Raw genomic sequence first — 26,593 nt, 5'->3', positions numbered from 1 at the left:
GTCCCAGAAGTCACGCTGCTTCTAGTGGAGGACGCAAGAGGAAGCGATCACCTGCTGAAGGGGCTGGATCTCCGCCCCCTTCGCCTAAGGGGTCACCGGGCTCGGTGTACTCAGAGGTGTCCACGCCATCTCGGCCTCGGACTCCAACTCCTCCCCCTGTTCCTAAAGAGGATCCTCCACCCAAACCTCCACTTCCTTCAGGCGACCCACCACCACCTCCTGTCCCTCCGCATGGGCCTGCCCCGCAGCCGAAGGTTCCTCCGCCGAGGTCCACTTCGCTGCCGTCTTTGCCTGTACCTCCTAAGGGGACCCCAAAACCGAAACCCGTGAGGAGCCAAGGAAGACCCCGCCACGGAAACCGGTGGAGCGGCCACGGGCTGGCAGGTCTTGCTCTGGGAGAAGGGAGAGATCGCGACGCAGATCGTCCACGAGGTCGAGACGCCGCCATAGGAGGCGCGAATCTCGCTCACACACGAGGTCCTCTGGGACCAGGGACTATTCTCCTACCTTGTCGGGGTCACCGGACACGAGGGTGTCCCCGATTGATGACCTGGTGGCGTTCCATGACGTCCTTTTAAGGGGCGCTGCGAAGTTGGGCATATCCCTAACGGTGCCTACTCCGAAAACTTCAGTCATTTTTGAGACATTGCATCAAAAACACCTGTCTCGTCCTCTCCTGCCTCTGGTGCCGGGCCTGGAAGAACCGGCTATGGCCCTTTTTCTCACCCCTGCGGTGACGAAGGCGGCTCCATCGAGGTTGCTGAAAAAGTACCGGGCTCCCGATTCGGATCCGGCCTTTCTGAGAACGGAACCCCCTCCTGACTCTGTAATTGTGACGGCGGCCCGCAAGCAACATGCCACCGCTCCGTCATCCACGGTTCCCCCGGATAAGGAGTCCAGGTGGATGGATTCGGCGGGGAGGAAAGCCTGTGGAACTTCCGCTACCTCCATGAAAGCTGCGAGTGCCACAGCGCTGTTGGGCCGATACGACCGCGCCCTCTGGGACTCCCTCGAGCGATTTGCAGAGCACTTACCTCGGGAGAAGCGTGAGGACTTCATGGAAGTGCTGAATGAAGGGATGCTGGTGGCGAACCAGATTATCAGCGCTGCAGCGGACTCTTCCCTGTTGGCTGCTCACGGATTTTGCCATGGAGTCAACCAACGACGCCACGCATGGCTCCGGCTTACGTCCCTGAAACCGGACGCACAGCAGAGGGTGGCCAACCTACCGTTCTCCGGTGAGACCCTCTTCGGGAAGCATGCGGAAGATGAGATGGCCCGCATGAAGGCGGAGGCCGAGACGCTAACGGCTGTGGGCCTGGAGAAGCCTAAAGAGACCAAGAAGACGTACCGCCCTTTCCAACGGCGGTTCGGTGGGCAAGGCCGAGGACGAGGCCAGGCTTCGGGACAATCGCAACATCAACAACAGTTCCGTAAGCCGTTCCAGAAGCGCCAGAAGGGCAGAGGAGGCCAGCAGTCGGCTCTGGCGCCCAAGGGCCAGGCTGGGTCTAGGCCCTAGGAACCTACTTCCTCCGGATCTGTTACCCACTCCGGTAGGGGGAAGCATTAAATTTTTTCTGGCAGAGTGGAGAAAAATTACTCAGGACAAGTGGGTGCTGAATATTGTTTGCAATGGATACAGTCTTCGGTTCACCAGCCCTCCTCCAGCAATTCCCCCGGTCAGCTCGCAGTTTCAGCTGCGCGAGCTTCAGGCGGAAGCGGATATCCTGTTGAGGAAAAGGGCGATAGAAGACGTACCTCTGTCTCAGAGAGGAAGAGGTCTGTACTCCCGGTTCTTTCTGGTTCGCAAGAAGGACAAGAACGAGTTCAGGCCCATTCTGGACTTGCGGCAGGCAAACAAATGGATTCGCAGGGAAAAGTTTTGCATGCTGTCGTTGCATCAGATTTATCCTCAGTTGCAACAGGGAGACTGGCTATGTGCTATAGACCTACAGGATGCTTACTTCCATGTGCCCATTGCACACAAACACAGGAATTTCCTGCGGTTCCAAGTCGGCACCAATCACTATCAATACACAGTACTCCCATTCGGACTGAAGTCTGCGCCGAGAACATTCTCGAAGTGCATGGCGGTGGTAGCAGCACACCTGAGGAAGAACAAGGTGTTCGTCTACCTGTACCTGGACGATTGGTTGATCAAGGCATCCTCCTTCGCGGAAGCGCGAGCACACTTCCAGAAGACGTGCGTTCTCTTGAACAAGCTGGGGCTGCATATCAACATGGCCAAGTCTGTCCCGACTCCGGTCCAATGCATACAGTACTTGGGAGCCTCCTTCAATACGCTGTCAGCAAGCGTGTCTCCTTCGGAAGAGCGACGATTATCTCTCCTTCGGAAGGCTCAGGCTCTTATGACAACTCCATCTACAACAGTGAGGACGGTGTCTTCTCTACTGGGATCGATGGCCTCTTGTATCTTCCTGACGCCACACGCACGGCTGCACATGAGACCGCTGCAGGAGTGCTTGGAGGACCAGTGGGATCAGAGGAAAGGATCTTGGGACGACAAGATTCGACTGTCGCTGCATGCTCTTCAGTCTCTGAAGTGGTGGTGTTCGGCGGAGAATCTCCTCAGAGGGGTTCCCTTTCACAAGGACATTCCCACGCAGACTGTCGTGACGGATTCTTCTCTCCTGGGATGGGGAGCGCATTCCGGGACTCTACAGATTCAAGGAACGTGGTCGCCGATGGAGGCCACGTATCACATCAATTTCCTGGAACTCAGAGCTGTTCACTTGGCTCTGAAGGCCTTTCTTCCGTCCTTCCAGACCAACTCTCTGCTTGTACAGACGGACAATACCACCACGATGTATTACCTCAACAAGCAGGGGGGCTCGAGATCACGCACTCTGTCACAGGAGGTGCAGGCGATCTGGCACTGGCTCCTAGCCAGAGGACTGACGATAACGGCCACCCTTCTACCAGGTGTGCAGAATGTTCAGGCAGACGCACTGAGCAGACTTTTTTTAGGAAAACCACGAATGGGTCATAAACGACGAAGTACTAGGAGAAGTCTTCGCAAGGTGGGGAACTCCAGACGTAGATTTGTTCGCCACCGCCGAAAACAGCAAGTGCAGAGACTTCGCCTCCAGGTACTACCAGCAGGGGACGCTGGGGAATGCGTTATGGATCGACTGGACGGACAGCTTTCTGTACGCCTTTCCTCCCATTCCCCTGATTCCGGCGGTGCTCATCAAGCTGGCCCGGTCCAGGGCTCGGATGATACTCATTGCCCCGGAGTGGCCCAGACAGTGGTGGTTCACGGACCTGCTTCACCGGTCTCTCCTTCCTCACATTCGGCTGCCGTGCAGGCCGGACCTTCTCACGAAGTTCGGGGGGCAGATGTTGCACCCCAACCTCTCGTCTTTGAGTTTGGCGGCATGGCTCCTGAGATAGTGCAATATGGCCATCTTAATCTGCCTGCAGATTGCATGGACATACTGAAGGAGTCTAAGCGACCTTTTACTCGGACATCCTATGCTTACAAGTGGAAGAGGTTTTGTATCTGGTGTGCGTCCAAGAACTATGACCCGACGACGTGCAAGGAAGATGTCATCCTTCCTTACCTTCTGCATTTGGTGCAGTCTGGACTTAATGTTCATTCCATTAAGGTTCATCTCGCCGCATTGACTGCCTGCAGGAAAGGCCCTTCCCAGACCTCCTTTTTCCAGATCCCTGTGATCAAAGATTTTCTGGAAGGTTTTAGGAAAGTGTTTCCTCCTGTCAGGCTTCCTTCGCCTTCATGGGAACTGAATGTGGTGCTGTCCAGGTTGATGAAGGAGCCTTTTGAACCTATTCATAAGGCTTCGTTGCAGCACCTGTCCTGGAAGGCGGCGTTCCTCGTGGCCATTACATCGGCCCGCAGGGTGAGTGAAATTCAGGCGTTGTGTTGTACTGAACCTTATACTGTATTTCATGCTGCTAAGGTTGTTATGCGTACTCACCCTAAATTTCTTCCCAAGGTTATTTCTGATTTTCATGTCAACCAGACCATAACTTTGCCTACGTTTTTTCAGAACCCTTCATCCCCAGCGGAGAGGTCGCTCTATTCCCTGGATGTTAGGAGGGTGTTGAAATTTTATCTGGATAAAACCAAAGATATTCGTAGGTCTGACCAGTTGTTCATCAATTACGGATCGGTCAGGACGGGTCTTGCGACCTCTAAGCATTCCATCTCTAGGTGGATTGTGTCCTGCATACAATTATGTTACCAAAAGGCTAATAAGACCTTAGGAGGTAAACCTAAGGCTCATTCCACCAGGGGCAAAGCTGCCACGACGGCTCTGCTCCGTAACGTGCCGATTGCTGAAATCTGCAAGGCAGCCACTTGTAAGTCGGTTCATACCTTTGCTAAGCATTACTGCCTGGACTCTGACGCCAGGGCAGACGCTCAGGTTGGGCAGGCTTCGCTGCGGAATTTGTTCGCACAGTAGTGGCGTTATTTGTTTATTCTCCACCGCCGCTTTGGTGTGGGGATGGGCTTGCCATTCTATTCACTAGATTATGACTATACACAGAGATCCCCTACTACAGAAGGAGTAGTTTCTGTCCTGTAACTCCAGTTCTGTAGTAGGGGTATCTCTGTTATAGTCATAAGCGCCCGCCCTCCTCCCCGGTGGAGATAGTTCATCATGTAAGGAATGCGACAGGTCTGGCGTGCTTCGCCTTCAAAAAGAACTGAAAGTAGAGGGACCTGCTATGCATTCTGGGATACTGGGAGAAGTTCTGGAAAGTTCTCTTAAAGGCACAGTATCCTATTTAAGCCACATAATGGCAGCCTATGGGGCTTGTCTGTCCCTACCTTCCTCTCTATCATTCCAGAGTCTTTTACTGGGGGAGGCAAGTTTCTCTATGGTAGAAACTGGGCAGGCTGTATTATGTGTGGTGTTTTTTTGGTGGAATTTCTAGTTTAAGTACTGGACAATGTAGCCTGTGGATATAGGCTGCATTATTTGTCTTTAAATTCTCTCTTAAGTGTCTTTGCAGTTTCTGCATTATTCTGACAACTTAAGAGATTATTTTTGATTGCCGGGGTCCACGCACATGGGCGGGACTATTCACTAGATTATGACTATAACAGAGATACCGCTACTACAGAACTGGAGTTACAGGACAGAAACTACTCCTTATTCTAGCCATGTTTTGTCCACTTTTAAGGTACGTTAATTGAAGGGTACTAATTGTGTCTCAGTGGTTGAACCACTTTGGGCCTGTTATGGTGGGACCCTTATCCTTAGTTATCCCTATTCTTATTAATTTGGTGGTAGGATATCTTGGGTAATTTTATTCTGTTCAGGATCATAGATTTTTGTATCATTTCACAAACTTTTCATAAATCATCCAGTCAGTACGTGATCATGAAATAGTCTTCATCTTTTTACATAGACAGTTTTTTTTTCCTGATTGGAGCGCACCTTGTGAACTTCAGGAAGCTTTTCAACTGGCCCATTGTGCCAGTAGCAGCATGTTAAATGACCAGTTACAGAAAATTCTTTCTTTCTTTCTTTTTTTTATTTTTAGGTGCTGAAGAACATACTCTTTTAGCGCTGACCACCACATTATAGTTTGCTTTTGTGAAATGGAGACTTCTGAGGCTTGCATAAGATTCTTTACAAATATCCAAAAGACTTTACTAAACACAGACTGTTAGAGATAGTGTTGTTGTGTAGAGGGCAATCATAGTGACCTATTCTTCAAAAAAAGGGGGTATCCTTCAAGCATTGATTCAGTGAGGCATATGATCTCGAAAGTTGATTCACTGTTTATAAAATATGAGAAGTTGTTTTGGTGGTGCCATCTCCGAAAAAGTGATAAACTGCTACCAGAGATGATTGTTGACACTGGAGGTTGTTCTGTATCATTTAAACCACAGTCTTGCAATATGAAGTCTTTAATTACAGTCTCTAGGCATATATCTGATGCAGTAGGCCTCGGTTTACTCTTTCCATCAAATGCCACTTGTCATCGAACTGCTTCCCTTTCAGCACAGCTCCGCCTAGGTAGCTGCTGCCCTTGTCCCTTGCTGGTCCAAGTTAGAGGCCCTCCACCACCCGCAGGTACCCGCCTGCGCCTCATCCCTGGTGGTCCAGTTGGGAGCTTCTCTGCTCCACCGATGCTCTGCCCTCTGATCCCTTTTTCCCCTCCATTTTTTTTACTTTTTTTGTTGCTTTTTTCACTTTTCTACTCTCTTGCCTTTTTCCTCTTTTTGTCCCTTTTCCCACTGTGTCCCTGCCGCTGCTCGTCCCCGGCAGACCTGTCCCCCTCCAGTACCGCTTCCTGCTTTCCTGCCTCCCAGCTGTCTAGCCTCCCTTCTCACATTACTTATGGTGGCCGTGCCAAAGGCATGCCAAAGTCAAGCCAGTCTACGCCGTCCGTGCCTGGACTGCGCCCAGGGCCACAGACCCTGGTTCTCGGGGCATCCATAGATACAGAGCCAGAACCCTCCACACCCTCATCACTGGACACCATACCGTCTGCCACCAGGCATTGCTGAAGGACACACAGGGCCTTATTCCTGCCAGAATTGCAGCTGCACCTTCGCTGGCCACTGCACACCAGCCCCACCCACCACACGACCGACAAACACCTGACGCGACTGTCTCAACTGTATCCTGCTCAACCCACGTTACCTCCACAAACAAGCGTGGAGATCTGGGACCTCCTTGACCGTGTCAACCCTGACATCACCTTCCTCACGGAAACCTGCATAAACTCCACTTCCGCCGGGACAGCTCATGCCATCCTGGACAGCTACAAGATCATTCACAAGGATCACATCAACAGACCAGTGGGAGGCATCGCCATCGTATACCGCCTCACCACCCACACAGACGACCACTCAACCAACGTGGAGCACCTCCACTTCCAAGTCCAGACCAACTCGAACACCGCCCTCTGTGGCACCCTCATCTACAGACCAAACCCACCACCCTTCAGCGATTCCATCATCTACTACATCACATCACACAATCTCTCCTTCACGGACAACATCCTCCTCAGCGACCTCAACTTTCACCTGGACATCTCCAACGACAAAAACAACCTTGTCTCTGCTGGAGAAACTCATAACTGTCTGACTCAAGCAACGGGCAACTTCCCCAACCCACTCAGCGGTGCACATGTGTCACCCCGTCTTCTCCACCAGCAACATCATCTTCAGTCACACCACCGAGCTCCTGTGAGCTGACCACCGCTGCGTCCACTTCTCCTTGACCAAACTCACGGTACACCACCACGCCCACCATTACCCTTGTAGAAGTTGGAACAAGGTCACCAAAGAACAGCTCGCCACCTTCCTCCACAAAACCGCTCCACCCACATCCACGGGCGCTAATACCTTAGCATGCAACCTCCACTGTTGGATCTCTGACTGCGTAGACTTTATGGCTCTCCTGAAGTAAGCGTCACGCAAGCAACACTCCAAGAAAGCCAGCTGGTTCCCTCCCGCCCTCCATGAGTCCAGACACACATGTAAACTGCTCCAGAAGAGATGGAGGAGCAGCAATACCCCGGAGGACCACTCAGCCTTGAAGACCGCTAATACCGCACACCACCACCACCTCAGAACAACGAAGAAAGTGCCCCACAAGAACTGGCCAGTGCACTCTATAGTAAATAACTTTTTGCTGATATTAAAGATTTCGCCAGACCCAGCACAGAGACAGCAGACATCCCACCCTCCCAAGACCTCTGCAACAACCTCGCCACCTACTTCCACCGCAAGATTAAGGAGATATTCGACTGCAATGATACCCAAGACCCTCCCACTGCACCCGCAGCCACTGCACCCTATGACACCGAACCCCAACAGACCCTATTCAGCTGAACTCCTTGCGGCTCACAACACCTTCAAGATTATGAAGAGCATTCAGTCCGGCACATCCTAAGGCCCCTGCCTGCACAACATCTTCAACACCACCACCATTGCCCCCGAACTCTGCTGCACCATCAGCTCCACCACTTCCCCGGAAGACTGGAAACATGCAGAGATAAACCCCTTGCTGAAGAAATCCTCTGGCGACTTGACGGACCTCAAGAACCTCAGACCCATCTCTTTTCTCCCCTTCCCAGCTAAGGTCACTGAGAAGGCCATCAAGCAAACCACATCCTGGACCACTTCCAAGCTGGCTTCCGAAGCAAAGACGTCACCGAGACTGCCCTCCTCACTGCCACAGACTACGTCTGCTCCGTCCTCGACCAAGGCGAAACTGCACTCCTCATCCTCTTGACCGCTCTGCCGCCTTCTAACCGTCTCTCACCACACCCTATGCCCAAGACTCCACAACACCAGCATCGGCAACAGAGCCCTAGAATGGATCCACTCCTTCCTCCCTGGCCAAACACAGTGTCTCAGGCCACCACAGTTCCACTCAGAACCCACAAAGATCAGCTGCGGAGTGCCTCACTCTCTTAAACATGTACATGGCCCTGCTCGCAGCCATCAGTCAGTACCACTGACTCAACATTTCCAATGCCGACAATACCCAGCTGATTATCTCCCTCACCAACTAATCAACAGTTGCCAAGGGCAACTTCCACGACAGGATGAAGGCTGTCGCCACCTGTATGAAGAACAGCTGCCTGAAGCTCAACTCAGAGAAGACCAAAGTCCTCATCATGGGCTCCACCCCCTCCGTCTGGGACGACTGCTGGTGGCCCACAGCACTTGGAACCCCCCCCCTACAACCTACCGACTACACACAAAACCTCAGCATCATCCTGGACTCCTCAGTCACCATGAACTGCCAGATCAACGCCTTCTTATCATCCTGCTTCCACACATTAAACCTGCTCTGAAATATTTTAAAGTGGATCCCACCAAGTTCAGAAAGATGGTCACCCATGCACTCATCAGCTGCAGAGTTGACTACAGAAAAATACTGTGTGCTGGCATCACCCAGAAACTCCTAATAAAACTGCAGATCATTCAGAATGTCTCTGCTAGACTCGTCCTCCAGATCCCCTGCTTTAGCCACATCAACAGCCACCTGAGAGACCTCCACTGGCTCACTGTCAACAAAAGAATCACTCTCAAGCTCCTCACACACGCCTACAAAGCCCTACACGACGTGGGACCTGCACACCTCAACCTGCGCTTCGCATTTCACAAACCCACCAAAGACACCTGCTCCACCTGGCTACCGTCCCACATATCCGCAAAACCAAAGCCGGAGGAAGATCCTTCACCAACCTTGCAGCAAAGACCTGTAACACTATCCCTCTCCACCTCGGGCAATCCCAGTCACTACTTCAATTTAGGAAGGACCTCAAGACAAGACCTGGCTCTTTGATTGAACCACAGATCCTTCGACAGGCCAGCAACCATTACACCACACCCCACCACCCAAGTGTCTTCAGATCATTAATAGTCTACGCTGAGAATTTACAGGCAAATGTTTATTTCTTCTCAGTTTCTTTAACAATTTGTATTTTGAATGAAGTTATGGCCTGAAGTAATTTTAGTCAAAATGCTAAGCATTAGTTCCTTGGATAATAATTTCTGTTGTCTGAAAGACTTGATAGATGATGGTGACTAGTGCAACTAGTAATCTGTATTTGTCAATTGTTTTTTAGAACAAAATTTCAGTGTTCATTTGTGTTTACGTATTTATACACAAGATCTAATAGTTATTTTTTTACTTCAGTTATGTCCTTTCATCAGAGAATGGTTTTAATCAATAAAGTTAAACATTAGTGTGTGAATTCAGCTCTGAGATTTCTTGATGAAAAATCTTCCATTCATGTTGTACTTCATTTTTATTTTATAGGGCATGCTTCTCAGAAAGAAACAATGGAGGCCATTTTGGACATCACTGCTCTAAGCATTCTTCAGCAGCCTGAGAAGCTTCAGTGGGAAATAGTTGCTAATGTTCTAGAAGATACTGTGAAAGATTTGGAAGAACTTGGAGCAAATCCCTCTTTGGCCAGTTGTAAGACGGAAAAAAAGGAAAAGCATCTGGAACAGCACAACATTCCCTTCCCTTGTTTGCTAGCTGGGGGTTTTTTAGCATACAAGTCTCTCATTGCTTCACCTATTAGCAGTAACTCTAGGAAATCATTGGATGCTTTAAGTAGGACTCAGGCTGAAACTACATCCGAGCAAGGCTCCGTTGACAATGAATCTGGTACTAGTTCGGAACTCAATTCCCCTCTGGTAATGAGGACTTTGCCAATTCTTCTCCTTTATAGCATCAAAGAGAGTGAGGATAAAGCAGGAAAAATATTTTCTCAGATGAATAATATTATAAGCAAAAGTTTACATGATGATGGCTTCACTGTTCCCCAGATCATAGAGATGGAGCTAGACAGTCAGGAACAGTTGCTGTTACAGGACCCCCCAGTAACGTACATTCAGCAATTTGCTGATGCAGCAGCTGGCCTGGTGTCTGTGGACTCAGACAAGTGGAGTTGTATGGTTCCCAAACCTGGGACTTTGGTTCAGTGTCTCCGGTTGCCAAAGCTCCCAGAGGAGGAGAATCTATGCGTTGATTCAGTGACCCCTTGCTTGGATGGTGTTCATTTGTTGGTATGTTTACGGGCATGCCCGGCTGAGTCCCTAAGTGCAATAAATCAAGTTGAGGCCTTGAATAATTTAAATAAATTGAACTCTGCGCTGTGTAGCAGGAGGAAAGATGAACTGGAAGCCAATTTGTCGGTGGCAAACGGCACAAACATAAATTTGATTCAAACCGACTTACCAACAGATGCACAGACAACTTTGTTCATTCAGTCTGAGCAGCCAGTTGCTAGTGGTGGGTATCTGGTGCTTTATAAAATGAACTATACAACCAGGATAGTGACTTTGGAGGAGGAACCAGTCAAAATCCATCAAATCAAAGATCCCCAAGACTCAATTACCTCATTGTTTTTGCTGCCACCAGACATACTGGATAATGGAGAAGATTCTGAGGAGCCTACTGAAGACCAAATGTCCAACCCCAAGAATGGCAAAGAAAAGAAATCTAATCTCGCTAACCTTGGGCACTTGGTAATAACTACTCGGGGTGGGTATGTGAAGGTGCTTGATATTTCAAACTTCGAAATCCTGGGCAAAGTGGAGCCCCCCCAAAAAGAGGGTACAGATGAAATGGATCCATTTGTATCTGTGATATTTTGTTCAGGAACCGACCGGCTCTGTGCATGCACCAAGGGTAAGGTATTCTGCTTTTTAGGGGGGGGGGGGAATTAAGAAATTGAAGCATTGACGTCTGTTGGTCAAGGTTAGAAAACAGATTCATGTTTTCAGCTGTTGATGCAGCTAAACAGTCTTTTCAGTGCTACTTAAAGCTAAAAACAAACTATTCGCTACACACAGATACCAATTGGCATCAGTGATTTAGTTGTTCAGGGAATAATTATACTGTATTGTACAGTGAAGAAGCCTTATTTGTAATACTTATCAAATGAGGTCACATGAGTGTTACTATGTTTAAGTTCACAAAAAAGGTGAAAGCTGATGCATCTGAGAATGTACTGACCTACAGAGCTTTAATGATTAACTTATCATCCAGCCCTGCGACATCTCTTTCATTATTTAACAGACTGCTCTAGGACGCTTGCTTTGTAGGGACATTGAGTCTGGCATACAGAGACTGCTGAGGAGTGCTGAAGAGATATACTAACAAATGAAGAACATTAATTGAATGAGAAAGAAGCTATGGAGGAGGACCTAAAAAATGTGGAGAAGGGTAGGAGGCAAAGAGTAGGACAGCGTTACACCATTCATGAAGAATTTCATATAGGACAACAATTAGGTAGGGCAGAAATTCAGTATAAGAGAGAGTGTAGAACAGGAAGAAGCAAAAGAGCTAAATGTAATTGTGTGGTGTAGTAATGAAAATTAGAAAATGACTAGGAACTATAGGCGTTAGCATAATGTGGAGAAGTGGGTAGATTAAATATTGATCAGGGTGCAGCAGGAGGACTAATGGGAAAGTTGAAACTGAGAAGGATGTATGAGTGCCAAGCAGACTAGCCATGGAGACATTGATCAGGAGAGTGATATAAATTAATCTGCTTAAGACATGTGAGAAATTTTATGTTTACATTACACCATAATTTCAAATTTCAAATTTCAAATTTATTTATTATGTTTTGGCTCTCAAAGAGGGCCACATAAACATATACAAGCAAAGCAACACAATCACCAAAAGTACAAGAATTATAAAAACATAATATTCGAACCGTAATAGCTACACTGCAAGCCATCAGTCCGACAAGGCCGGGCAGACACAGTTTTCCAGAGAAATTAATAAATAGCTAAAAATCCTTTAAAAAAGTTAAAAACATAAGCACAGAACATTTCATTTGGTGGGCAATAAAGTGCATGAAGAAAATCCTGTAAAGTGACAATGCTGAGGCGGAGACAGATTACTTTAAGCCATCGATTGCGCAAGTTACGTAACATAGGACAAATCAAAAGTACATGCATACAGTCCTGGTTATTCAATTTACATAAATTGCACAAAGGTGAAGTGCCATGCCATTTGGACAACAACACGTTAAGAGGGATTAAGTCATAACGTAATAAAAACCAAAACCTACGTATCCCATGTGGTAAGTTCCATAGGGCATAAGGTTGAGGCTGTTTCAACCTATAGGAGGAGATGAGCGGCTCCACATTCCTTTTATCTCCAACTGTTTTTTTGTCGGATAGAAAACTATACTCCCACGAAGCCTCCTTAAGGACCTGCTTTAACTGCGTGGGAGAGTAGGAGAAAAGAGCGCTTTCATCCAGTTTAAGGATTTTCACAGCCCCTCTGAAATTACTAACGAGTTTAGAGAACTCCTTAAAATTGCCCAAAAGTTCATTTTTGAGTAAAACTCGCAGGGTTCCCTCTCTCGCTCTGGCCAAACTGGCTACCCACCTTATTAGGGCACACAGCCCCTGAACCCAGGCACTCCTGAGTCCAAAATCCAGCCTGCAGGCGGCCAGTGGACAGGCATTGTTAAGAGTCGAGAGGGATCTTAGGAGTTTTCCCTCAGTCTTGTGGCAAAAGTCCCAATATTTTATCTCTATTATTTCTATACCGTACAAGATGGTTGCGGGGATTTTAGCTCTAAATACTTCTAGAAGGCTAGAAAAATGTCTTTTCCCCGTTGCCAGGTATAGGGACTTTAACCCATTGCCATGGGCAAGAGCTTTGCGAGAGCAGTGCTCTATATGGAGATTCTCGCTCATATTGGCCGAGAATATTTTCCCTAAAAAGGTATAACAAGTTACGACCTCCAATCTATGCCCTCCAATAGCCCAACCAAAATTTGTCGAGCGGCATTTCTTCCTACCAGCAATACACATCACTTTACTTTTGTTAATATTAATCTTCATATGATGCTCCCCGGCAAAGTCCTGAAGGGCCTGAAGCCGGTTTGCCAGACCCGTGGGAGTTAAGTCGAGCAACAACACATCGTCGGCATACATCAGACAGGATATTGGCGCCCCTCCTATCAACGGCGCGATCCCCTCACTGTGAGACACAGTAGCAGGGAGGTCAGTTGTATATAGGGAAAACAAAAGGGGTGCCAATATGCAGCCTTGTTTAAGGCCATTCTGAGACGGTATTTTGGCCGAAAGCCCCCTTTCGCCCCCCATTAAGACCCTGCACCAGGTCTCAGTGTGCAGAGCCCGCACCAATTCCAACAGGGGAGTAGGGACACCCAGCGTCGCCATTTTTCTCCACAGCGTTCCACGATCTACTTTATCGAACGCTGTGGAGAAATCAATGAAGGCGGCGTATACGACACCCCCTCTCACCTGGACATATTTATCAGTAATCACCTGAAGGGCAGTCAGGTTATCCAGAGTGCCATGCTCCCTTCGGAAACCAGTCTGTTCCAACGGCAAAATGTTGCGCTCCTCGACCCAATCAGAAAGAGAACTGAGGACACATTTCGCAAAGACCTTTCCGATGGAGTCGAGGAGCGCAATCAAGCGATAATTACTGGGGCTGTCCCTTGCCCCCTTTTTGAAGATAGGGACCAGAATGCTTCCTCTCCAAGAAGCAGGAACACATTTGGAAAGATGGCATGCCCTAAACAGGGGGTACAAGATTTTGCTCCAGCTTAAGGGGTCTTGTTTTAGGACCGTCATCGGAAGCTCATCCGGTCCCATGGCCCCAGAGGATCGCATATTTTTTATAGCCGTCTCGATTTCTTTCTCAGAGGGATAGAAAACCAGGTCATCAGGGGCAGCATACATGAAGTTATCCACACCTGTGGTCCCGTTCCCTGCATATAGTTCTCGGATATGAGAGGACCATAGATCTTCTGGTATAGATATGGGAGTAGGGGAGTGGCGTGTACCACATCCTTTCCCGATTATTGCCCAAAAATCTTTAATGTTGCCATGTGCAGCAGATTCCCTTAATTTAATCCATACTTCATCCTCCCTGTCCCTTTTAATTTTTAGCTTGAGTCTGCTTCTCTTTCTTTTTAACCTAGCGATATCTTTCCCACGTTCCAGTACCCTTTCAACATACTGTTCACGGATTAGTTTATTTAATTCCCTATTAAGATTACGCAATGTCAGAGGAACTACCTCTCCTTTTTTCCTAGGGGGGACAGTTTTTTTAGCATTCAATAAAATCTTTAACATAAATTCCTCAAAACAAACTATTTCATTTCCGTTCCACTCTTCTATTTCGCTAAGGGTATCGGTCAGTAGATCCTGCACCCCATTGATGGCAGCATTATTCCAGAAGCATCTTCCAGATGTAGAGTGGAAGGTAGCCTCCTTGCCATTTAGCGACCAGGACGCCGTATTCAGAGAGTTTAAGGAAACTGATAGTAACAATATACTATGGTCGCTCAGAGTCGTGGGTATGATCTTTAAATCAAGAATCTGGGGAAACAGACCATAGCTGGCGATAGCATAGTCCAAAATTGATGACCCAAAGGGGGATTTGTGGGTATAATTTGCGGGGACGTCAGATGGAAGTCTTCCATTTAAGATAATACCATCCCCGATCGCTAGTTCTTTTAGCAAGATCTTCCCCCTTTTATTTGTCCTTAAGTTTTCCGGGAAAAGCGTCTGGGGGATGCAATGTACTTCCTCCTTAACTTTATCCCTGAAGAGTTTTAGACTAGCGTTTGAAATTTTACAATTCAAATCACCTATAAGCAAAATTACAGGAAAAGGAGGGGAATTTTTTATCTTTTCCATATACTGGAGAACCCGCTGCAATTTATCGTTAAAACATTCCTCAGGCGGAATATACACATTAAAAATTACCATGGAGTATTTTACATTATCATGGGACAAATTCTCTAATGTTATTGTGTGGAAAAGTCTACTGGAATCAATATAATGGGAAAATCTCCATTGAAACTTATTTGACAGTAAACAGGCGAGCCCCCCCCTAGCATGCCCTTTCCTAGAGTGCGCAGCCGGAACTTCCAAAACATAGAAATCTTTTAAAGGCGTTAACCTATCTATGCACCATGTTTCCTGAATGCACAATATATCAGCCTCCAGAGTGGATAGAAAGGCCATTTTCTCCGGGCTGCTGTGGAATCCGGCCGCGTTCCAGGAAATAATGTTTAATGCTGGGTTAAAGATGGTGGAACAATTTGGGGTTATCCTTAGTTTTTGTTGATAATGCACTATGGAGCCAATTCCACCGGTTATTATCATCATTGAGTGTGGAATTCTCAATTAGTGGAAGAGGCTTCACGTGCGATACTGAACGTTTTCCCCTGGAAACCCAAATTTTCAGGTCTCTCAGAGGAGAGGTTACCCCGTTTTGCTCACCACCCCTTAACCCCTGCTTACCAAAAGAGTTTGGCTTACCTGGGGTAGAGATAGGGAGAATATCAATACCTAAACATTGAAAATGTTCAGCCTGTTCTAGTATCAAATTTGTTATGATAGGGGAATAAAATTTCACCCGAATACTCAAAACCCGACTTCCACCCAACAGAGACACCAGTTCTATGTCTCTAGACTGAATGTGATAGAGACTTTCAACCTCACTGAAACGCTTGAGAAGCCAGGCTCTATTTAACAAAAGGTCAGTATCGAATAATGGAACAAAATCTAGGACCCGCACATCCACAGGGGCCTTTGACATATTTACAGGCCGGGCCAGAGGGCAAGAATTTTCAGAATCAATTGTTACCACAAAGGGGGGGGGCCAAAGGGTTTAAAGTCCCGGATGGATAAGAAATTGGTCCTCCTAGTGCACTCCGTGAAGGAGAGCCTGGGAGAGAGCCCCCAATTTGTGGTAAATCTTCCTGGGTAAGCAGGCTACATTGTTCATTTTCCTCCTCCACTGAGGTTGAAGCGGTTAAGTTCACATCCATGTCCACTTTTAAGGAAGTAGATAAGGATTCCCCATTCCTTATTTCATTCTCCCTTGCCTCTGTGCATTTTTGGAAAATGATCCTCCGTTGCTTCATCTTTCTATATTTTCGAATTGGTTTCCTCTTACTGGCTTTGGTACTTTTTTGTTTGCCATATTTTCTCTTTTCTTCATTGACCTCAGGTTTGTCGGCCAGGAGATCTTTTCCGCATTCCGGGACAAAGATAGGAAATAACTCCTGGACCGTTTTGGGGCCAGGCAAGACTTTATCCTCCTCCTCTATCTCCAGGACTATATTTTTGATACAGTTAGATGCTGCAGTATGAGGCACCTCCTTATGAGGGACCATAGAAGGCACTTCATTTTTCCTATCTAGTTCGCTTCTAATGTCTGTGTATTTCCCCTCCGATACAAATTGTTCAGGCTTAGGGGGAGAGGCCTTACTCATATCCGGCGCTTTCTGCAGCAATAACTTTAGGATTTGGGTAACTGATTCAAGAATACAGTCCGAGCTGCCAACAAATTTCCCTAGAAGCAGCAAAATTGAAGCAAGAAGTTGTTCCAGCGCGATCATGGACTCAGAGATCGGCTTTTCTCGCGCTTCCGCAGTGCAAATATTATCCAGGAGATTAAGGTCGGGGCTCTTGGAGGAGTTTAGCAAGTCAGATATTTCATGTCTATTTAGCGACGGGGTGCTACTATACAGCATTAACCCTGAAGGGGTGGCTCCCCCCGGAACTTTAAATTGCTCCAGAGATTCCACTTTAGCAGGGCTTACGTAGCGTCCCCATAGTTCCAGATCAATGGATAGTGCAGACAGGTCATCCCCCGGCCTGTCATTCATGGGTAACTGAGGAATCGATGGTATGTGCACTGGCTCACTTACAATCATCAGCTTCCCGTCTGTGGGGTCCCGAAGGGGAGACCCCCCTACCGTAGTTTGGGGGGCCCCCTGCTGAACCTGGGGAGATCGGGGGTCTGTGGTAGTTGGTAAGTGTACTTCCAGGGCTTTAGTATCTGGTTTATCTAGAGTCGCACAATTAGTTTTTTTTATACCAGATAGATCCCAGAGTTCAGATAACTGACATTGACCTTTCAATGGTGGGTTGTTTACTGACTTGTTTCTTGTGCGGATGGTAGTTAATTTTCGGGCAGGTTTTTCTCCCACTACCCTTCCTGATCGTAAAGTTTTAGACATTTTCCACAGTAATAAGTTTAAAAAGAAATGTAGAAATATAAAACGTATAAAAGTCTGGAATAACGTCAGTCCCTGTCGGACCAGGTAGGACCAGGGTGCAGTATAGCTATCACAGTACTTGCATCAATTTACCCTCCTACTCAAGTGGGCACAAATGCAAACAGGTAATAACAGTGAATAAAATGAGATATAAGGGACCGGGCCCAGCCCGGCCTACCTCGGTCACTGAGGGCCACAGAGGGCCCGCCCTTTGCCCGGGCTTAGCCCGGCGTCGCCCGCGCGCGTCCCGCGATGCGCGTTCCTGCTGGACAATTATCGCCAGGTGAGGGGGGCGTGTCAGGGCGGTGCTGCAGGACTAGTAGAATTATGGGTCCTGAAGTCCGCTTGTAAGTCCGCCGACCAGCAGAGAACAGCGAGTGTTTCCCGCGAAGCGGGAAACGCGAGCAGTACACAAGGATGTCACAGATACTGCAAGCTCAGCTCCGTAGCGCCTTCAAAAACCAAGCGCTGTCCTTTTTCCACAGCAAGGGCTCTTCCTCCTCGCACAGCACAGCGGAGGTCAGAGTGTCAGCAGTGTTCATCAGCAGACGCCATAAGACAATAGTGTTATGCAGAGGGCACACCGAGTTATTAAACAGAGTCAAGACATTATTGAACATAAATTATAAAAGAAAATGGGGCCACTTCACTTAAGCTTGAAATGGCAATGTATGTGTTCTTTTCAGTCCAGAATTGTAGAGTGCTTTTAGTAGAACATACCTACTTAGTAATTCAAACTGCAAAACTTATCCGAAGGGCAGTGTTCAACACCATAAATGAGCTAATGGAAAATTATTAATGATGTGAAAATGGAAAATTGTGCTGGTTAAAAATGCAATATTGGTGTGGAAGAGTATGTTTCAATACTATTATCCTAAAGGTAATCGCATACTAATCCCCCCTCCTTATGGTTTAATGCTTTCCAAAAATAATGGGGTAATTGAAATGCTTTATATTGTTTCTGGAGATCCTGCGACTCACAAAATCTCATTAATGATGTTGCCTAATTCTCCTACTGTTCCCCCTACTGTTCCCTCTACACCCTCTTCTCCAATTGTTTTTTTTGTAAGCTTAACTGTGGTTTTCGCACTTTCTTTTTTCTTTCTATATTTGTTTCCCTGGAATTCTAAACTCCTACCCATTCCTGGCTGCCCATTAAGAAGCGGATCGCTTTTAAGGCCCTGACCATCGCCTTTAAAGCCCTGCATGGTTTAGGCGCCCGCTATCTTCAGAAGTGGATCACTTTCTACCTTCCTTCGAGATCCCTTCGTTCTTCGTCACAAGCCAGGGCAGTCACCCCTAGGATACACCGGGCTCGCCTCGGCGGACGCTCCTTTAAACATCTTGCGCCCCTGCTGTGGAACGATCTTCCTCTCACGCTCAGATCCTGTTCCGATCTTTTGGCATTCAGGAAGGATTTGAAAACCTGGCTGTTTCAGCAATAAGTTCTTCCACATTGTTCTTTTATCATGCTGCCTGTACCGCCTGTTTCTTTTGTTTTCCCCATGACCCGTGAGGCTACAACAGCGCCGGGACACTCCTCGGAGTAGCCGTGCGCTATAGAAGCAACCCAATTAACATAACATAACATAACATTCCTCTGCTACTTTACCCTCCTCCTCATTCTATCATTCTCACATGGGTACAGTCCATTATTTTCCTTATTAGAAAACTGGTCCTGCCTTGACTTTTTTGCGGCACCAGTGCTCCATGTAGCATGCATACACAGGGTTGCTTTCATTTTCTGGAAAGTAAATGAAAGAGAACTTTATGGTTAGAGACCCTAAGCATTGTCTTCATCCTGCAAGTATTAAACTGGCTGTTTTACATGCAAGATATATTTTAGGGTTGCCATGCTACAGCTTGTTCTGAGTAAAGCAGCCTACATTTGAATTAGTATGGTAACATAGTTTCGTGTAATGTATTTTTACTTGTTACATGAATAATGTACTCAGCAGAAGCAATGAACTTGTTATAAGTTTGGCTTGCTTTTGTATTTGAAGTGTAATGACACTGACAGCAAGTTTTTTAATGTCTGTTACACCGGACATCTTTGGCGTGGTATTCCCCCTGACATTTTTTCTACGCTCCCTTATTTTTTCTGAACTCATTTTGTTTGCTTAAGGGCCCCTTGCTAACATGTCGGAAAGTGCTTGAGCTGCAGCCCACTTGACCTAGCCAGATGGCAAGCTGAAAGAGGTCCCTACTTGGCAGAGGCCCAGGCAAATGGAGACACTTCTGATGGTCACCATATCTATTGGGAGAATGGTCTCCTGTATAGTGAGTCTAAGTTCCCTGAGCCTGGGGAAGCCCGTTTGTTGGCGCTCCCCCAGGGCTGTCTTACTGGAGCTGGCTCATGATGTACTTTTTCCCAGTTTGTCACCCACTTTTGTTGGCCCTGGATGAGAGTGACCACAAATGGGTTCTGCAGTTCTTAGACCACCTGCCAGGCCAGTTGGTAATGCAAGAGGCTCCCCAGCTCCTCTACCCTGTCGCTGGAACCTCATTTTTGAATGGTGGGCATTGGCATTTTGCCACCCAGTACCCTGCAGCCATATCTGAAGACAGTGACTGCCCCCACAGGATAGTGACTTTCAACTGCAGATTCCTCACCTTGGAATACTCCTCCTGGGTCAGACTGGATCCGGAAAACTTTGAAGCAGTACCCCCTCCGAGCTGGAATGTGGCGCCTCTGGCTCTGTACCGTTGTTGTCTGTGCCAGTTGTGACTTGTGCAGGCCTTTATAAATGCCACTCATTTGCTCTGACATCCTTTCCTTTCTTTCCATGCCGACTGACGTGGATCTAGAGCTATATCTGGTCTCTTTGAAACCTTTTTCCTCCAAGGTTTGGGGATTTCATCTTAAAAAACATTTTCTCCAGTGTGCAAGGGACATGTCCCCAGATTAATCCTCTGGGTTCAAACCTTGTGACGACTGTCCAAGGCAGATGTCTGTTTCTAATCCCCACTTGGTGTTCCTTTAGGGCCTGGGGTCTTCCCATGGCCTCTGGTGAGTGTGCCTGGATGCACCCGAATTAGATCGAGGAACTGGAGACAGTTATTTGTTGCCTGGCATAAGGAGTGGAGCTGCAATCTAAAAGAGACTCCCAAGTACCCTGAGTAGTTGCAGGTTCATCGCATCTCCAGGACACGCTCCCGGAGCAGTTTTTCAGTTCCGCTTCCACCACCTGCTTCGAGCCAGCCCATATTTCCTGGATCCGGGGTGACTCTGCTCAACTCCATGAGTTTCAGGAGGCAATGATTCACTTATTCGCTCAGGCGGCTCCCTCTGGAGCATATTCAGGTCCCATGCAGCTGAGAAGTCTCCTCGGAGACATCTGGCAAGACCTCCTCTGGCGCCAGTTGGGTCTGTTTCCATAGCTGTGCCGAACCCTAGGCTGATGCTGCTACTGGCACCATCCTCTATGTAAAGATAAGCCTCACCGATGCTGGCACCAACAGCATTAGTAGAGCAACCAATGCCTTTACTCAGCGTTGCACTGCAGACCCTCTGGTGTGGACCTCAAAGTTGCTACTCCCAAATCCCAATTCTCACATTGTGCCCTGGTTCCCAAGCAGGGAACAATTCCTCCATGATCTTTTTGACAAGGATGAGGGCACCTATGATGATACCATTAACTAGCCAAGGGGCCAGCTGGTATGGTGAGTTCCTAGAAGCTAGAAGCCAGGGGGCTGGATACATCACCGGATAGTGTGGTATTCTCCTATCTGGGGCCAGCCACTGAGGAGTCTGCATCATTTGCTTTAGTAGTGCACATAACCACAGAGATCCTGGACCTTCAGCACCCTTGTCAGGAAGTGAAAACAAATTTCTGACTGAGGTCCTCCAACCTGACTAAACTGTTCTTAGCCTCTTTTACCTTTCAACAAGGTTTTGATTGAAAGCCATGATCTGAAAGAGACACGTTAGTGATAGATTCCTTACCTTAGAATATCCCCAGGCGTCAGACTGGATCCGAAAACTTTTGCGTAGCAGTACCCTTGCGCGTCGTCTGCAGCTCCGCGTCCGTCGTCTGCGTCGTGGGCGCCGTAATGACGTCGTCGGAGTACTTAGACGCCGCCTCCGCGTGCTGACGTCAGTTCTTCTTTTTTCCGCGCCTGCCAGCGCAGATCTGGAGAGAGCAGTTCCCTAGTCACTTTTTGACTACGTTTTGGTGATCTTTTGATCCATTTCGAAGTCTGTACGACTCCGACGGTACCTGTAGGGATGCCCGGATTCAAGCATTGCGACGAGTGCGAGACATCATCGCTCTTCTGACTCCCCCCGACGCTCGCGCGATGCGGCCGGGGGTTCGGGTGACACCGCCCACGCGGCTCCTCGGGAGTCGCGGGCGCCGCGTCCGGCCCCATACCCTCCGGTCCCTGGGCTGAACGCGACGCCGGAGGAGATTGAGCGTTTCCTCATGGCCATGAGGTCCCTTTCTCCTCCGATGGGTTCCGCGGCGCCTTCGAGCCCAGCGAACCCGTCTGGGGGCCCTAGTGGGTCGGGGGCTTTGACCCCGACGCCGTCGGGTGCTTCGGCCCCGACGCCGCCGACGCCTTCGAACCCGGCGCCGCAGGGCCCCACGATCCCGACACCGCCGGTGCCCTCTGGCCCAGCGCCGCAGGGGTGCAGCGGCCCCAGCGCCTTCGGGCCCGGCGCCGCAGGGCGCCGCTGGACCTTCCTCGGGCGATGGATCGTCACTGGTGGACCTTACGACCCCCCCGGCGTCGGTCCGTGTGGTGTCCCCTCCGGCGCCGTCCCCGATGCCTCCTTTCATTCGGTTCCGACGTCGGGACGACGCCTATCGGCGCCGATCCCGACGCCGTTTGGAGATTTTAGCTTCTACGAACCGACCTCATATAATTACGACCCTGAATCTCAGGAGATGAGGGATGAGGAGGATTGGGAGGGGTCTGAGGACCCTCTGGCCAGGGAGTGCCAGTCTAACATGGACTGGGCAGGAGACCTTGGGGAGGCCAGTGACCTGGACACCTCTCCAGACACTGGATTTGTCTCTCCTACTACCGTGGCTTCGGAGGAGGGAGCTACCTATGGTGTGGTGTTGACAAGGGCTGCCAAGGCCTTGGGCCTTGAGCTCCCCGTCGCGGCCGTGAGGACTAACCTCCTCACTGAGGTCCTTAAGCCGCAGTCATGCTCCATGGAGCCTCTGCTGCCGTTTAATGAGGCCTTGACGGACGTTCTTTTGGGCACTTGGTCCAGGCCCGCTACGAGTTCGCCCGTAGATAGGAACGTGGCCAGACGCCACCGCCCGGCTCCGGGCGACCCATGTTTCCTGTCCTCCCACCCCACCCCGAGAGTCTGGTCATCCAGGCCTCTAATTCCCAGACCGCATTCCCGACGGCCCCGCCGGACAGGGAATCCAAGAGGTACGAGAACTATGGCAAGAAGATCTTCTCGTCCCTTAGTTTGGGACTGCGGTCTTCCAACACCGCATGCCTCTTGGGCCGCTACACCCACTCTCTGTGGGAAACGGTGGTGGAAGTGCTGCCAGAGTGCCCGTTGGAGGTACGGGCCAAACTCTGCCAAGCCCTTGTGGAGGGCCGGGACGCAGCCAAGTATTCAATCAGGTGTGGGCTGAATACTACTGACTCGCTGGGCAGAGCGATGGCTACGATGGTGGCGGTACGACGCCATGCCTGGCTGAGATCCGCCAATTTTTCGGCAGACGTCCAAAACACCCTTATGGACATGCCGTTCGATGGCCGTCGCCTCTTTGGCGACAAGGCAGACCACGCGCTTGAGCGCTTTAAGGACTCCAGGGCTACGGCCAAGTCCTTGGGCCTCTCGGCCCCGCGCCAGCAAACGGGTGCCTTTCGCTCCTTTCGTGGCCAAGGAAGGGGCGTCCCCCCACGTGCTGCCAGCCACTCGCCGCAAACTGTCGTCCAGCGCGGCGGCGGCCGTGGAAACCGCCGTGGAGGCGGTCAGGGAAACAGGCGGAGTCAGTCCACACCTGCCTCCGCGGCATCCACCTCTAAAACCTCCTAGTCCGTGCTTTTCGGCCCATGTGACGCCAGTGGGAGGCAGGGTTCGCCATCACCACTCTCACTGGCGCACTGTCACTTCGGACAGGTGGGTGCTGCAGATCGTCCGAAGGGGCTACTCCCTCCCCTTCGAGACGACCCCTCAAGCCATGCCACCGCAACACCACCGCGTATCGGTGGATCACTTGCGGCTCCTGCAGGAGGAAGTTTCGGCCCTCTTGGCCAAGGGGGCCATCGAGCGCGTTCCTGGGCCAGAAGTAGGACGTGGTTGCTACTCCCACTACTTTCTGGTACCCAAGAAGGGCAAAGGGGGCCTACGCCCTATCTTGGATCTGAGGAACGTCAACGTCTTCCTCCGGAAGGAGAAGTTCAAAATGCTGACACTGGCTCAGGTCTTGGCTGCCCTAGACCCAGGAGACTGGATGGTAGCGTTGGACTTGCAGGACGCGTATTTCCACATCCCCGTCCTGCCGACCCACCGGCGTTACCTGCGGTTCACGGTAGGCCACGAGCACTTTCAGTTTACCGTGCTCCCCTTCGGCCTTACCAGCGCCCCACGGGTGTTCACGAAGGTGATGGCGGTGGTCGCAGCTCATCTGCGCAGGTTAGGGGTGTCGGTCTTCCCCTACCTAGACGACTGGTTGTTGAAGGCGGGCTCGCCCCAAACAGTCGTCAGTCACCTCCAGACTACGGCGGATCTCATGCACCGGCTGGGATTTTCCATCAATGTGCCGAAGTCACACCTGTGCCCCTCTCAGAAGCTCATTTTCATCGGAGCGGTTCTCGACTCGGCGCAGTTTCGGGTTTACCCGCCCGAACAGCGGGTTCGGGATATACAGGCTCTGATTCCGATCTTCGGACCGTTATCCCGAGTTTCGGTCAGGTTGACGCTGCGGCTTCTGGGGCTGATGGCCTCCTGCATCCTTCTGGTGCATCACGCACGGTGGCGGATGCGGGCTCTGCAGTGGGACCTGAAGTTTCAGTGGGCCCAGCATCAGGGCAACCTGTCCGACCATGTCCTGATCTCGGAGGGCACTGCATGACAGCTGCAGTGGTGGCTCACGGACCGCGATTGGGTCAACAGCAGATCCCTCTCCCTTCCCCAACCGGAGCGCGTAGTTGTGACGGACGCGTCCCTCTAGGGCTGGGGAGGCCACTTGGGAGAGGCGGAGATCAGAGGACTCTGGTCTCCGGCGGAGTCCCGGCTCCATATCAATCTGTTGGAACTGTGGGCGATTCGTCTGGCACTGAAGGCATTCCTCCCGTCTGTCCGAGGGAATGCAGTGCAAGTGTTCACGGACAACACCACCGCCATGTGGTACTGCAACAAACAGGGCGGAGTGGGGTTGTGGACCCTTTGCCAGGAGGCTCTGCGTCCCTGGCAATGGCTGGAACATCAGGGCGTGACTCTGGTGGTTCAACACCTGGCAGGTTCTTTGAACGCCAGGGCAGATGAACTCAGCCGTCGGTGCTCGATGGATCATGAATGGCGTCTGAACTCTGACGTGGCGCAAGGCCTCTTTCTGCGATGGGGAGAGCCTTGGTTAGATCTATTTGCCACCGAAGAGAACGTGCAATGTCATCAGTTCTGCGCGTTGGAATTTCCAAGGTGGCACTCGCTCGGAGACGCTTTTCGTCGCGAGTGGAGCTGCGGTCTGTTGTACGCCTTTCCACCTATACCACTTCTGCCCATAGTGCTGAAGAAGATCAAGCGCGACCGGGCACAAGTCATCCTTGTGGCTCCGGACTGGGCACGAAGGTACTGGTATCCCGAGCTACTCAGTATGTCAGTCGATCCCCCGGTTCGTCTGCCTCTTCAGGAGGACCTTCTGTCGCAGCAGCAGGGGACGGTCCGCCACCCGAACCTGTCCAGTCTCCACCTCCATTCTTGGAGATTGAGCGGCGACAGTTGAGGCCATTTGACTTGCCTCCTGAAGTTTGCAACATCATTCTGGCAGCCAGGCGTCCCTCCACAAAGTCGGTATACGCCTGCAGGTGGAACAGATTTGTGGCATGGTGCACAGCAAAGGCTGTGGATCCCCTCAATGCCCCTCTCTCTGAGGTTCCCCTCTTTCTTCTCTCTCTTGCCCAGCAGGGCTCTGCTCTGGGCACTGTCAAGGGCTATCTTTCAGCTCTTTCAGCCTTTCTGAGGCTGCCTGACCAACCTTATTTGTTCAAGTCCCCTATCGTAAATCGATTCCTGAAGGGCATCACTCATACCTTTCCTCCTGTTCCCTTCGTGATGCCTCAGTGGGACTTGAACCTGGTTCTAACGTTTCTGATGTGCGCTCCCTTTGAGCCACTTCACAACTGTCCTCTTCGCCTTCTTTCTTTGAAGACTGCCTTCCTGGTAGCCATCACCTCTGCCAGGAGAGTGAGTGAGCTCCAGGCTCTGTCTTGTAAGCCTCCTTTCCTTTCAGTCCATCCGGACAAGGTTGTATTGCGGCAAGGCCCTCCTTCCTTCCCAAGGTAGTCACGGCCTTCCACATTGGGCAATCCATCACGTTGCCCACCTTCTTTCCGCCTCCGCACCCCTCGAGAGAGAGGAGGAGAGGCTCCACCGTCTGGACCCAAAACGTGCGCTCTCATTTTATCTGAACCGCACACAACAGTTCCGGGTGGATGATCAACTCTTTGTTGGGTACGCGGGCGCTAAGAAAGGGAAAGCGGTGCACAAGCGGACCATCTCCCGGTGGATTATCCTGTGCATCCAGGCGTGTTACTCCTTGGCTAAGAAGGAACCCCCTGTTGGGCCGAGGGCTCATTCCACACGAGCCACGGCCACTACGACTGCCTTGGGCCGAGGTGTGCCCTTGCAGGACATTTGCCAGGCGGCTACGTGGGCCTCGCTGCACACGTTTGCAAGACACTATTGCCTGGACAGTCAAGTCCGGAGGGACAGCTACTTTTTCGTTCCGTCCTCCAGGACTTTCTGGTGTGATTATTGGTTCGCAGACCCACCACCACGGGGATGGTATTGCTGGGGTATCTATTCTAAGGTAAGGAATCTATCACTAACGTGTCTCTTTCAGAT

General features: G+C 50.0%; 1 protein-coding gene across 6 annotated transcripts in view; it reads left to right on the top strand.

Annotated features, from left to right (window-relative positions):
• Positions 1–26,593, top strand: part of BIRC6 (baculoviral IAP repeat containing 6) — a 2,386,688-nt gene that overhangs the window by 246,978 nt on the left and 2,113,117 nt on the right. For all 6 annotated transcript variants that reach the window (XM_086926902.1, XM_086926900.1, XM_086926901.1 and 3 more), the window contains exon 10: positions 9,786–11,168. In XM_086926902.1, coding sequence (XP_086783028.1) covers positions 9,786–11,168 — 1,383 coding nt within the window. The remainder of the gene's footprint in view (positions 1–9,785; positions 11,169–26,593) is intronic.

The sequence above is a fragment of the Lissotriton vulgaris genome, chromosome 6 (genome assembly GCF_964263255.1).
Source record: "Lissotriton vulgaris chromosome 6, aLisVul1.2, whole genome shotgun sequence".
Lineage (NCBI taxonomy): Eukaryota > Metazoa > Chordata > Amphibia > Caudata > Salamandridae > Lissotriton > Lissotriton vulgaris.
The sequence above is the reverse complement of the archived record's forward strand: the minus strand, read 5'-3'. Positions and strand labels throughout refer to the sequence as shown.